General features: G+C 38.4%; 1 protein-coding gene across 1 annotated transcript; it reads left to right on the top strand.

The window, feature by feature from the left end:
* The first annotated feature begins 8,969 nt into the window (after nt 1–8,969).
* skp1 (S-phase kinase-associated protein 1) lies at nt 8,970–13,846 on the top strand. Its single transcript, XM_048166866.1, has 6 exons — nt 8,970–9,129; nt 9,510–9,608; nt 9,686–9,759; nt 10,850–10,993; nt 13,086–13,226; nt 13,312–13,846. Exons 2-6 carry the CDS (start codon nt 9,512–9,514, stop codon nt 13,345–13,347), a joined length of 492 nt encoding a protein of 163 aa, XP_048022823.1. The 5' UTR covers nt 8,970–9,129; nt 9,510–9,511; the 3' UTR covers nt 13,348–13,846.
* Nucleotides 13,847–14,744: the final 898 nt, after the last annotated feature.

Genomic DNA, 14,744 nt, shown 5'->3' with positions numbered 1-14,744 from the left:
TTTCTGTCTGTTGCTCTGCGTGATTCCTGCTCTAAAGTCGTCACATTTATTTCTACAGCACTTTATACAATATTAATGTGAAGTGGCTTTGACACAATCTGAAAACAACAGTGTTATTGTTGTAAAATTCATCAATTATGAAACCACTGTTCCTTCTTTGGAGCACTTTTGATGGATACTGACCACTGCAGACCGGGAACACCCCACAAGAGCTGCAGTTTTGGAGATGCTCTGACCCAGTCACATTTTGGCCTTTATCAAACTGACTCAAATCCTTACGGACTTGCAGCGTTCGCTTTGTCGTGTCCAGGGGCCAGTTGCATGAATTGAGCCACTAGACTATGTCTTAAGAACTAGTTTGACTAACAGTTAACCAAGAGGTAATCCATCTTCAAATGATACCAATCTACCTTTTTATGTGTTTGAATTTAAAAAGTTTTGACTAGTCTTGAAGAAAGCCATCTAAATGTTAACTTTTAAGACTAGTTTGTGCAGCTGGCCACTGCAGACAGTCTTGAGCTGTTGCGGCACAGTTAACCCTTAAATGCATGACTGTTTCGCCAATCATTATTACATATTCGGGTCTTTATCGACCCGGATCTATATCGAACACGGAAGGATCTCTACCTGTCGCGATAATATAAAACTCTTCTGATATTAGAGTAACAATTACAGAAGAATAAAATAAATCATATTTTGTTACTTTTTGGAGCTTGAAAGGGCTCAGTTTGAGCAGATGTTTTATGCCATCATCACTGTCCTCGTCAGAGCTCATTTCCCAGTAAATTCAGCAAATAATGGGCTAGTTTTATGTTTGAGATCACGAATATGAGCCCATTCGTGATCTCAAAAGTATTCGCAAAACTATATAATTTTCAACATCTTCAAAATCAATATTTCGATCGCTAACAGCTTCACCAGATCCATCCAGTAACAGTTACAGTCATATTTGATTGCGTTCAGTACTTGCTCTGCAGTAAATTGCTGAGCCATTTCATGTTTTTCTTATTATTTCGTTTTCTGTCTGAATGAGTCGTCACTTCAGCATTGTGTATCAGACATTGCCACCTTGTGGAATAAAGGTGAATTGTGCTTATTTCGTAACCTAAGATTCAATTATTGTTGTGCAGAAAAAATATACATACACTCATACACACCTCGGGTCGTTAGCGACCCTATACAATTTTTACAAAAATAGGAATTATTTTATAATGTTATGATTTTTTGTCTTGTTATATTCTTTATAATGAATTGATTGAGGAATACCAAGAAGGTTGATGTCTAACTTTAAAAAATGAACGAGGAGGAGGGTAGTGAATGACGTCCCGGGTCACTAAAGACCCGAGGTATGCATTTAAGGGTTAAATGACATGAAAATTTAACGAGGCAAATCCTCGGATTTACACTGCTGGGTAACGAACAGAGAACACAGTGTTGCAGCTTCAATATATTAGCTTCTTACAGAATAAGATGCTGCTTAGAGACTTCACATCATGAACACAAAGAGAAACCTGTTGAAGTTGTAGTAATGAATTAATTACCGTGTTTCAAATAAATCCTAAAGGACTTTGCAAGCAAGGTCATGTTTGAGAGTGTCTTTATGTGGTTGTGTGTAGGACGGGGGCTTGGAAATATTTTTCTCAAAAAAAAAAGTTGGGCCTGGCAGAAAGATTTTGGGAACCCCTGCATTAATGAGTGCTGTTTTGTGACGCAACAATGCATACAAACTTACTTAAGGTATACGTGAATGCATGGGCGAAAGTAAAGACCTAAATTAATCTGAAATTGGTTTGAAAAGTGAATTATAGACAGTAGCTGAGTTTCCATTACAGATTTGCGTGAAACTTTTGTGATATTTTTTAAATGCTGATAAAAAACTATTGCGAAATGACGGAATTTCCTTTAAAGGTGCCCTCGAGTGAAAAACTGAATTTACCTTGGCATAGTTGAATAACAAGAGTTCAGTACATGGAAATGACATACAGTGAGTCTCAAACTCCATTGTTTCCTCCTTCTTATATAAATCTCATTTGTTTAAAAGACCTCCGAAGAACAGGCGAATCTCAACATAACACCGACTGTTACGTAACAGTCGGGATCATTAATATGTACGCCCCAATATTTGCATATGCCAGCCCATGTTCCCAACATTATCATTATGAAAGGCATTAGACAAGGGCAGAACGTCTGGATGTGCACAGCTGAATCATCAGACTAGGTAAGCAAGCAAGAACAACAGCGAAAAATGGCAGATGGAGCGATAATAACTGACATGATCCATGATATCATGATATTTTTAGTGATATTTGTAAATTGTCTTTCTAAATGTTTCGTTAGCATGTTGCTAATGTACTGTTAAATGTGGTTAAAGTTACCATCGTTTCTTACTGTATTCACGGAGACAAGAGATTTTCATTATTAAACACTTGCAGTCTGTATAATTCATAAACACAACTTCATTCTTTATAAATCTCTCCAACAGTGTGTAATGTTAGCTTTAGCCACGCAGCACTATCAAACTCATTCAGAATCAATGTAAACATCCAAATAAATACTATACTCACATAATCCGACGCATGCATGCAGTATGCATGACGAACACTTTGTAAAGATCCATTTTGAGGGTTATATTAGCTGTGTGAACTTTGTTAAGGCACTGTTTAAGGCAAGCGTGAGCTCTGTGGGCGGAGAGCAAGGGATTTAAAGGGGCCGCAGCATAAATCGGCGCGTTTATAATGATGCCCCAAAATAGGCAGTTAAAAAAATTAATTAAAACAAATCTATGGGGTATTTTGAGCTGAAACTTCACAGACACATTCAGGGGACACCTTAGACTTATATTACATCTTTTAAAAACATAATCTAGGGTGATGTTTTTGATAAATTGTGGCATTTCTTTGGAATCCAGTATTCCCGTAATTCTTTTGTCTTTTATGAGTTTAATAAAGAACTCTGTCTCGTCATACCGCACCATCTTTAAATAATGATCGACTTTTACGTACTGCTTTCATTGCAGTTTTGCAAAATATTCCTTTTTCTAATTGCTGGATAAACCACCTCAAAATGTTTTTGCGATATATGGGAGTTTTTGCTCATTTTTCAATTATTCAATATATTTTCAATTTGCAACTTCAGTTTGTGCAGTTTGAAGGGTAATGGAAACTCGGCTACTGTTGTAACTATGCAAATACGTTCCATGCAGAGTGAAGCCATACTGTGTTCACCTATGACAAAACAGCCAATCACAATGCTGAGTTGGAAAGCTAGGCGCCAATTTGCAAATCTCTCCTGTTCAGGATGGAAAAAAATGGTTCCAGACAAGAACCTTGTGCTCCAGCTCTTCCAGTCTTCATGTTCAAAGCTGTTTAAACGGCCAAGCACAACCAGTGCAAGACGTTGCCGTCACCAGACTCATCATGTGTCCAAGCGGAACATAAATATCACTTTACCCAGGGGTGGGTTTACCATGTTGGAGGCCCTAAGCAAAGTCAGGATATGAGAAGTTTGTTAGGTTTGTGTGTATTTGTCTGTTCAAGCGCAAGAAGACGCAAAAGAGAACTCAGTTGAATTCATATTTGTGCACTAGGCCTTTATGAGAGGCAAAAATCGCATTGCAATGCACACAGGAATCGATAAGCGGAATAAAATTTTAATTTTATAACAGGTATCCGATTCCAGACCTTAAGTATCTGATTTCAGAATTGTAGTCGATTTTCGATTCACAAACCAGTTGCTGGTAAACGTGCAGGTGGGGGCACAGCTTTTCATTTTGATTTTCGGCAAAAAAAATTGTATGCTTTGTCAAACTTTCAGTATTGAATTTCTTCTCTTTTGTTTTCCTTCTTTTTTGAGTGCCGCTTGGATGTGTGTGCTTTATAATTGTTTCTTTCTACTTATCCAGACCGCCCGGAAATAAATTATATCAAAAGGAGTCATGAATTGAGTTAACTGCTTTTGACCAGCAGGGGGCCCTCCAAGCCCGCGGGGCTCTACGCATTTGCGTGGTTTGCGTGTTGGTCAGCAACGCTACTGACTTTACCAAACCTTTTTTCAGAGACCTTGGCATTATAAGGGTTTTCACCTTATTAGACCAAAGAAACAGCAGTTTTTTTTTCTATAAGATAACATGTAACTGCCACAGTAACACAATGACTAGTATGTATCAATTTTGTGCACTTTATTTCCTAATCCATTCATGGTATTATTTATTAGTTGTTAATTACTAGCATATTGAGAGTCTTGGTAGGTGACATCATAAGTATGACCTGAAGCTATTTGCACAGCGCCACCTACTGGTCAGGAGAAATTAAAAAATGTCTATTTTAGCTTATAGCTATAACTTCTGAATGGTTTGCCCAAAAATCATAAAACTGGTCTCTTTTGATTCAGGCAGCATCCCGAGTTGAATGATTCCCAATTTATCTATGTCAGCCATTTTGAATTTTGTCTTGAAATACTGTATTTTACAAATGCATTAGTGTATAGTTACGAAACTCTGTGTGTGTCATCGGCACCATGCCCTGAAGGGACTAAAAAAGTTTTGAAAACTTTGCCACCTTGAGGTCAAAATTTATAATGAAATGAGCTAAAAATGCTAATAGCTTTAGATTAATTTTGCCTAATTTAATTAAACTAATCATGATACAATCATTGAGTCATACTGAGAACAATGATACCGATTATGCTACCAGCAATACGTGTTTTCACTGTTATACGGTAGGGGTCGCTGTTATGTTTCTTCTAAAAGAGTGCAGAATCTCTGGATCAAAACACAGGCGAAGAAGGAGCAGAAACAAGCAATAGAAGCATTGCTTACGCACATGTAAAATAACGCAATCATTGACGTCTGACCAAGGCGAAGCTGGAGGGATGAGGGAGCCCGGTGGAGCCATAAGGGCGATGTTTCCAGGTGGAGCCAAGGGGGAGCCGATAGGTTGACGAGCCGAGATGGAGCGATGGGCTCGGCGGCTGGAGGTGGAGCCAGGGGAACCTCATGCCAAATAAAGAGGCCAGTTGCAGCTCACTCTCAGTGGCGGGAGTGTGGGCAGGGCTTTCCTCCATGCTCTTGTACTCCACAAGTAGTCCCACGGCAATGCGCTGTGTTGCCAGCTCCTGGTCAGACCCTCTGTGGGGCTCGGGCTCCGGGGCAATGGTTGGCTCAGTCCTCTGATCTGGCACTGTCATCGTGGCAGGCTTGGGCTCTCCGTCTGCGGTGGGCTCTGGCATTCACTCCGTGCAAGGAGTGGGAGGCGGCTGGCTGGGCTCTGGGTCTACAGAGGGGCTGGTGACGTCCTTCTCAGTGGGGAAGATGGTGAATAGGGACCCGCAGTTCACCAGCACCCACTCCTCAAACTCAGCGAATGTCCCCCGAGGACCAACACTGGGCAGGCGTGCTTTAGTGCGCTCGTTCAGGCTTGCGAGATGGAAAACACACAGGGAGCGGTCTGAGAAGTTTGTGTGGCATGGCAGTTGTAGAACTCCACTGGTGTGGTCCTTGAGAGATTGCTGCTTACCGGACGGCCGGCAAGTCCATTTCTGATTGGTTGATTCTTCTGTCAAGTTGAAGCCTGGTCAAATTGCACAATGAAGGAGAGTACTCAAATAATCTTTATTTCACAATCCAAAATGACTCAAAACATAGAAATACGTAGGAGTAATACAAATCAGACTTAACATAAAGGTTAACAAGAACCGAGAACAATGAACTGAAACACAGGGATATAAATACAAGGAGCAAACAAAGGGAACTTATGGAAACTTGTTTCCGCCACTGAATAAAAAATAAAAACGGTAATTATTTTTTATCTCACAATTCTGACTTTTTTCTCACAATTGCGTGATGTAAACTCGCAATTGCGAGAAAAAAAGTCAGAATTGCGAGATGTTAACCCTCAGGGGTCTGAGGATTTTTGGGACCCTGGAGAAGTTTTGACATGCCCTGACATTTGTGCTTTTTTCAGTTGTTCATAAACATATTAATGGATAAAGTGTCATTACACTGTATTCAGCACAAACTAGGCTACAATAATATGTGAGGAACATGTATGTACATGTTTGTGTTTTTGAAGGAATAACGTTTATGCGTGGTTATTGAAAAAACAAAAAACTTAAGTCACTGAAATAAGGCCAAAAAATATATATTAAATCTTTGTTCACAAGACTTCTGGGTATTTGAGGTTGTAGACTAGAGTTTTTGCTTCAAAATGAGGTAAAAATTATGCTGCCTGCTTGTTCATATAAAACAATAAAGAGATTTAAATTTTCTAAAACATCTTTGGTCAAGAAACACAGTATGCGTGGAGGCGTGAATCCTCATGAATAATGGGTGATTTACACCTGAGAAGACAAAAGAATCACATAATAATGACCTGAAATGACTTGCATATTAATGAGGCCTTTCAGTCAGGTAGGCTGTGAAAAAACCCTCTGTGATCATGATTCAAATCTCATCATGGTGTAAAGCAAACATACAGAAAAAACAGCAATACTGTGAAATATTATTACAATTTAAAATAATGGTATTCTATTATATTCTTTAAAATATAATGTATTTCTGTGATGCAAAGTGTCTGAACAATTATGTTACCTCTATGGCATTTCATATAGGCTTTTAGCTTAAAAGCATGCACATTTGGAGAAATATTGATGGATTCTCATATGTTTGTCAATTTTCTATACAGAAGAGTAATATTTATTCATTTTCGATTCATACTTGCAGCCGGAGGGCGCTCTGTACACCTTTAGTCCACAAATGCCTGAGCACTAAAGAAGAATAGGCAATCCAGGAACTAACCGAACTAACAGAGGACAGAGATCGCTAACTATGGCTATTCAAAACACTTTTCAAGACAATAAATACACGATTGAGACGATGTATGCATGTATTGACTGAATTTGCGTCTGAATAGCGCTCTCTCCGTGGCCGTGGCCGCATTAGCGGATAATGAGCTGAATCAAGGACTTCTGACATGGATCTCTTTTCATACAGATTACATAAACACAGAAGGTTTGTTTTCGATTTGACTTACACGATTTAAAACCTGACATTTCAACGTTTTTTTAGACATCAGTCTAATTTTTCTGTGATTAGTATTCACTAAGTTACAGTTCATTTTCTGAGAACTATCAGATTGGACTTCGTTCAAAGGGAGACGAGAGATCACGCATCATGTTAGTTTTCTTTATTTTACAAAAAGCACAACATTTTGTTTTTACTCTGAGTGTATACAAATAAAAGAAGATATTCCACAGATTAAAATGGTGTATAACTCTTAATTGTATGTGCAACATTGACGGAGTATTTTGAGTCTCTTTCACACTGGTAAGAAAAAAACTGCGGTGGTATTGCCGGCGATACCCTCAGACCTCAGAGTGTTAACTCGCAATTGTGAGAAAAAGTCAGAATTGTGAGATGTTAACTCGCAATTGTGAGAAAAAGTCAGAATTGTGAGATGTAAACTCGCAATTGCGAGAAAAAAAGTCAGAATTGTGAGATGTTAACTCACAATTGTGAGAAAAAGTCAGAATTGTGAGATGTTAACTCGCAATTGTGAGAAAAAGTCAGAATTGTGAGATGTAAACTCGCAATTGCGAGAAAAAAAGTCAGAATTGCGAGATGTTAACTTGTAATTGTGAGAAAAAAGTCAGAATTACGAGATGTTAACTTGTAATTGTGAGAAAAAGTCAGAATTGCGAGATGTTAACTTGTAATTGCGAGAAAAAAGTCAGAATTGCGAGATGTTAACTTGTAATTGCGAGAAAAAAGTCAGAATTGCGAGATGTTAACTTGTAATTGCGAGAAAAAAGTCAGAATTGCGAGATGTTAACTTGTAATTGCGAGAAAAAAGTCAGAATTGCGAGATGTAAACTCGCAGTTGCAAGAAAAAAGTCAGAATTGCGAGATGTTAACTCGCAATTGTGAGAAAAAAGTCAGAATTGCGAGATGTTAACTTGTAATTGCGAGAAAAAAGTCAGAATTGCGAGATGTTAACTCGCAGTTGCAAGAAAAAAGTCAGAATTGCGAGATGTTAACTCGCAATTGTGAGAAAAAAGTCAGAATTGCGAGAAAAAAAGTCAGAATTGCGAGAAAAAAGTCAGAATTGCGAGATGTAAACTCGCAATTGCGAGAAAAAAGTCAGAATTGCGAGATGTAAACTTCCATTTGTGAGAAAAAAGTCAGAATTGCGAGATGTTAACTTGCAATTGCGAGAAAAAAGTCAGAATTGCGAGAAAAAAAGTCAGAATTGCGAGAAAAAAGTCAGAATTGCGAGATGCAAAATCGCAATTGTGAGAAAAAAAGTCCGAATTGCGAGATGTAAACTCGTAATTGCGAGAAAAAAGTTGGAATTGCGAGAAAAAAAGTCAGAATTGCGAGAAAAAAAGTCAGAATTGCGAGAAAAAAGTCAGAATTGCGAGATGTTAACTCGTAATTGCGAGAAAAAAGTTGGAATTGCGAGAAAAAAAGTCACAATTATCTTTTAAATTGTTTTATTCTGTGGTGGAAACAAGCTTCCATAGGAACTAGATGAACACGGGTGAACAGAATCCAATAATCAATGATTAACTATAGCAATAAACTAGAGAGTGAATGAGTAACCATTATGAACAGGCAAACGGGAACAGAGTGAAAACGAAACCAAACCAAACCAGAACAGAACAGAACAGAATAAACACGTCACAGTTGGACTACACTGATGTCAACCCAAAAACACCATCATCAACATTGAATCAGCCAATAGTGAGCCTGGAAGGACAGAGTCTCTCTGCTGCCATCTAGTTAAACTTTATTGAACTGACGTTCAAGCCGCTTTTATCAGGTTTCCGAGCTTCCCTGGAGAAAAAAAAAATTAAAATTGTGTTTTTGTAATAAAGTTCATTAAGCTTTACGCAGATTACTAAATGCATCTGAACACTTGCACAATATACTACAAACAATGTGACTCGACCCCGGTAACAAACCGGACATTTATGTCACTGTCCGGCCATGACTGTAGTTCCCGACACTGCGCGCGTGCGCGTGCTCGTGCTCGTTCATTAGTCAGTCTCACACACGCGCGCACACGCTGATCTCAGTCTCATTCAGGCCTTGTTGACGCTCAGTTTCAACGCTTCATCGCGCTCACAGTCACGGTAAGAACGCGTCGTGTTATATCCTGACAGTGAAGTGAGGCAGCGGACGCGATATCGTGTGAAATGATGAAGTTTAAACGCGGTTGTCGTGATGATACAGCGGTTGCTAAGAGAGGCCTGTAGCCGCGCTGCTAACGTTAGCTTAGCATCACAAACCGCCTGTGCTTTATGTGTCTGTGATGTTTATCGTGTGTCTTTACAGTGTGTGACAGTGATAGTCTTCATATTAAACCTTATATACGTGTGTGCTGGAGAAGTGTACCTGATATGACATCTCACACAGTGCTGTAGTGTTTTCATCGTCATTTCTGTGTATCATTACCTGTTTAACTCATGAGTCATTAGCTCCTGACTGACTGATATTGTGTTTATTCGTGTAGAAATGCCGACTATTAAACTGCAGAGCTCTGATGGAGAGATGTTCGAGGTGGATGTTGAGATTGCCAAGCAGTCTGTGACCATCAAAACCATGCTGGAAGGTGAGAAGAACTGAGATGTTTGGATGTGTGAGAGTCTGTAGTTGTGTGTGGTGTGATCACTGCTGTCTTCTGCTCAGATCTGGGGATGGACGATGAAGGCGATGATGATCCGGTTCCTCTGCCCAATGTGAACGCAGCCATCCTGAAGAAGGTCTCTTTTACATTGCTATCATGCTTTATTGGAGTGAATCTCATATCCTGAGGGAACATACAGATGGGCGACTCTCTCAAACATGCATATGGAAATAATTTGCATGAGAGTAGTACTACATAAACGTCATTGTTTATGAATATTCACCACTGATGCTCCCAAAGCCTTACAGGACCTTTCGTGTCATATTTTGACGAGTAATCTGATCATTTTTGTGGCAATAAAAGTAGACTGAAGGTGAACAATAGCCTTAAAATATACATAACAACGAGGCAATGATATTTGGTTCAAATAAAATATCAAAAGCAAGTAATCATATGATTTTATAGAACGACACTGTTTAGACAGTTAGTCATTTCTCATGCCGTTCCACGCCCGTAAGACCTTTGTTCATCTTCAGAACACACATTAAGATATTTTTTGATGAAATCCGATGGCTCAGTGAGGCCTGAGCAATGACATTTCCTCTGTCAAGATCCATTAATGTACTAAAAACATATTTAAATGAGGTCATGTGAGTACAGTGGTTCAATATTAATATTATAAAGCCACGAGAATATTTTTGGTGCACCAAAAAAACAAAATAACGACTTATTTAGCGATAGCCGATTTCAAAACACTGATTCAGGAAGTTTCGGAGCGTTATGAATCTTTTGTGTCGAATCATGATTCGGATCGCGCGTCAAACTGCTGAAATCACGTGACTTTGGCGCTCCGAACCGCTGATTCGACACACTGATTCATAATGCTCTGAAGCTTCCTGAAGCAGTGTTTTGAAAGGACAGAGTCTCTCTGCTGCCATCTAGTTAAACTTAATTGAACTGACGTTCAGAAAAATGAAACTTCTGTCATTAATTACTCACCCTCATGTCGTTCCACACCATGTAAGACCTTTATTATGATTATTTTCATTCTAATTGTGACTAGAGTTAGTCTCATTGCTCATTATCCTCATTTATCAGGCTTCTTTGCACAATAGTTAGAAGCTTATTATAGATGGTGTGTGTATTTGTTGTTCTGTTTTACAATAATGTAATACTCCGTCTTTTATTTCAGACTGAGTCTTATATTGTGTTTGATATGTCCACAGGTGATTCAGTGGTGCACCCACCATAAAGATGACCCTCCTCCACCTGAAGACGATGAGAATAAAGAGAAAAGAACAGATGACATCCCCGTGTGGGACCAGGAGTTCCTCAAAGTAGACCAGGGCACTCTCTTCGAACTCATTCTGGTCTGTTAAACTCTTGCTTTGACTGTTAAAACAGTGCTTCTCATCTGGTGCTTTGATACAGGGCCGTAGGTCTGTTTTGATGGAGAAATAATAAAGCTCAATGCAGCCTCTTGGATTTTAGGACAAATTCAGTGCTTAAAATTGTAGATAAATATGGCACTCTTCACTTAATGAAGCAAAACCAGTTGAGAAGCGCTTGTTTAAAAGGGTTAGTTCACCCGAAAATTAGTGTTCTGTCATCATTTACTCACAACACAAATTAAGAGATTTTTAGTTAAATCTGAGAGATTTCTGTCCCTTTATTGAAAGTCTATTCACCCAAAAGTCAAGACGTTCATAAAGGGAGCGCAAAATAAATCCATACGAATCGTATGGTTCAATCCAAGTCTTCAGAAGACACACAATCACTTTATATGATGGACAAAGACTTAAAAACTGAGTTGAGAGGATCATTCTTTGATTTACGGATTTGCGGAGCAATCTGAATCTGTGGTTTGTCTCATTTGCAAACGAATTGTGTCGCTTAAAACATCTAACGTGAAGAAGCGCTCGCCAAAACCACGCGTTTTCTTTTCATTTACCATCTAATGACATAATCATAGTTGGTTAAATGAAGTTGTTTTGCCACCTACAGGCCTTTTGGGTGAAGTGTAGGTTGGTAAAATGACTTATTAAATTACCCTTTTTGATAGAATAATCGTGATTATTAATCGCAGAATGAATTGATGTTAAATTGGCAGTAGGTGGCAGCAGCCTGCGACCTGTTTTCATTTCTCTAGGCTACAAAACGTTCGCTACTTACAATGTGACCGGTCCACCGTTCTGTCACATAACCAATTAAACTTCAACTTTATTTTATATATAAATAAATAAATATATATATATATATATATATATATATATATATATATATATATATATATATATATATATATATATATATATATATATATATGAAGAGTTTGGTTCCAAAACGCAATAACTCCATTTTGATTATTTTGAGTAAAAAGGTGTTTTCTTTACCAAAAAATTGGCAAGATGAAAACCCCTATTTTCTGTTTCAAACTTTCACATAGCATCTTTTGGTTATAAAAACATTAAAAATTCAAATCTACATTTTGATTTTAAAAAGTTTATAATAAAAACGTATTATTTTTTTCCCAAAATGCAATTAATCCATCAATATAAAAGTTATTTTTCAAATTGAAAATACACAACAAAGTAAGTTGATTCACATATATGACAGAGTCTAAACTTTGCCAATATTTATCTTATATTCAGCCATGTTACTAAAAATACATTCAGCCGTCGCTCCCAAAATAGTCATCTTGTTAATGTTATGAATTATTTATCATTACCGATTAAAGAGCATCTGGCGCCACCGCACGGTTAAATAAACACATTTGCCGAGTACATTGGTATTAAAAACGGCTTTTGTAAAAGGCTTTAATGTTTACAGTGTGTGCAATGGTGCGCTGTGATTGGTTGAGAGCGGAAATATCGCATTCTGCAGAAAAAGGAGACTGGCGTTTGTCGCGTTTTGGGAAGAAAGGGAGAAAACGTGACAGAATAACATGACGGATATCGCATTTTGCGCAAAATTAATAAATGACTTTTCAATACCGACCAGATACAATACTGACTTTGGCGGAAACTCAATTTTTTGAAAATGGCGTTTATCGCGTTTTGGAACCAAACTCTTCATATATATATATATATAAGTTAATTTCATGCCCTGCAGTGTGCTTATTACATTTTATGCATGATTTATGCATGATTTAATCATCTTCCGATGTTTCCGTGTGGATGAGAAACTTTTGGAAAACACTAGTGTGAACGCTGTAGCTTTGTTTGGAACTATAAAAACTCAGATATGAACTTGTTTAACTGTTGTATAACATCAATATCACATTTGCAGTCGTGCTGATATTCGGGAAAACCGCACACTTGCTCATGTGACATTCAGTTGTGAATCGAGTCTCCTGTGTCCTTCATACATGTGTTTATCAGATTGGAACAGCGTAGCGTTTACTCGCCACAAGATGGCCGCTGCTTCATTTGCTCACTTTCATCTCTCTTGCCTTTTGTTTAGGCTGCAAATTACTTGGACATCAAAGGCTTGCTAGATGTTACTTGCAAGACAGTTGCAAACATGATCAAAGGCAAAACCCCAGAGGAGATCAGAAAGACTTTCAATATCAAAAATGATTTCACAGAGGAAGAGGAAGCCCAGGTAAAACAAGCACTGGTTTCCTGTCTCTCCCCCGTCTCGCATGCCGTAATGCGCTTTACTCACCAGAACGTTGTGTTTGTTGCAGGTACGCAAGGAGAACCAGTGGTGTGAAGAGAAGTGAAGATCCTGACACACTTTAACACTATGGATTGTTCCAAAAAAACTTAAAAAGTAATTAAAAAAATATTGCACTGCGCTGTTCATATTTGTTTAGATTTAACACAAATAAACAGTCGAATCCCATGTTTTCTGCTAGCATGTGTGGTGTAAAAGCTTTTTTATTAAATTCTTTTTCCCATTTTCTCACTGGAACAAGTAGTAACCCGTGTAGAGGACACACTCCCTTTTTTATTTTAACTGAGCTCGTCACCAAACGGCTGATTTTGTTTTCTTTTTCAAGAACTGAGCAACATTTTATAACCAGCCTTATTTGTGCTAATGAAAGAACAGTGTTGGAAAGATGTATAAACCGTGTTGTGAACTGGAAGTACTTGTGTCTGCTTTCACTTTGTTTTCTTTGCTTCATTGTATAGGATTGAAAGTCACAGTTCTGCTCGTAAATGGCAGGCAATTAGGATTATAAATCTTTTAATTCCAAAAATAAAACGATTATTGTGGGATTTGTCAGTTCTTTGTGCAATATCATTTCTGCACCCTTAGTTTTGTGTTTGTTTTTGCCAGCTAGTGAGTTTTAAATGTAGCTTTCTTCATCCTTTCCCAGTTGATTGGCACAGTAGCGTTAAATGTTTATTAGCGACATCGGTGGCCGTTAAGTGAACTGCATCTTGCTGCTCATGCTTGCACTCGTATGCACTTAATGTACAAGACAGTGTTGCCAAGTCCAACATGGTTTTTCCGTGGTATTGGGCTGCTTTAAAGTGCACCTATAATGCGCCTTTTCACAAGATGTAATATCAGTCTCTGGTGTCTCCAGAATATGTGTGTGAAGTTTCAGCTCAAAATCAAAAATCAAAAATCCCCCACAGATCATTTATTATAGCTTGTCAAATTTGCCTCTATTTGGGTGTGTGCAAAAACACAGTTTTTGTGTGTGTCCCTTTAAATGCAAATGAGCTTCGCTTTCCAGAAGAGGGCGGAGCTTTAACAGCTCAACAACAACAAAGCTGGAGAATCTCACGCAGCCAAAATGAGGAAAGTGTTCAGCCTTACATTGTTCAAACCGGAGTCGACACTGATGGAGAGACTCAGGAAGAAGTTACAACTTTTAGACGTTTCTGAATGGTTAGTGGATAAATTGATGTAGTTGCTGTGGAGTTGATTCAACTCATCCACTAGCATGTGCCGTCATGTTCATCTTTTGTGTTGAATTGACCCTCGTTTGTGAAGCAGTCCGGCGTAAAATGACGGCATGTCAACAACACTCTACTACAACAACTCTTCCTCTTCTCTAAAGCAGCCCAACATGGCCCCGCCCCCTTTGTTGTGTGTTCTCGGGGGCGGAGTTTATGTAAATTTTAGGGTTAGTGATGTCACCAACCCAGGAAGAAGCTCGTTGTA

This window comes from Megalobrama amblycephala, linkage group LG18 (assembly GCF_018812025.1).
Source record: "Megalobrama amblycephala isolate DHTTF-2021 linkage group LG18, ASM1881202v1, whole genome shotgun sequence".
NCBI classification, from domain to species: domain Eukaryota; kingdom Metazoa; phylum Chordata; class Actinopteri; order Cypriniformes; family Xenocyprididae; genus Megalobrama; species Megalobrama amblycephala.
Note: the sequence above shows the minus strand (reverse complement) of the source record. Positions and strands in the feature narration are given on the sequence as shown.

Coding starts and splice junctions, on each gene's coding strand:
- skp1 (XM_048166866.1), top strand. CDS start 9,512: ATGCCGACTATTAAACTGCAGAGCTCTGATGGAGAGATGTTCGAGGTG. Junction 10,994..13,085: donor CTCTCTTCGAACTCATTCTG/GTCTGTTAAACT, acceptor CCTTTTGTTTAG/GCTGCAAATTACTTGGACAT. Junction 13,227..13,311: donor CAGAGGAAGAGGAAGCCCAG/GTAAAACAAGCA, acceptor TGTTTGTTGCAG/GTACGCAAGGAGAACCAGTG.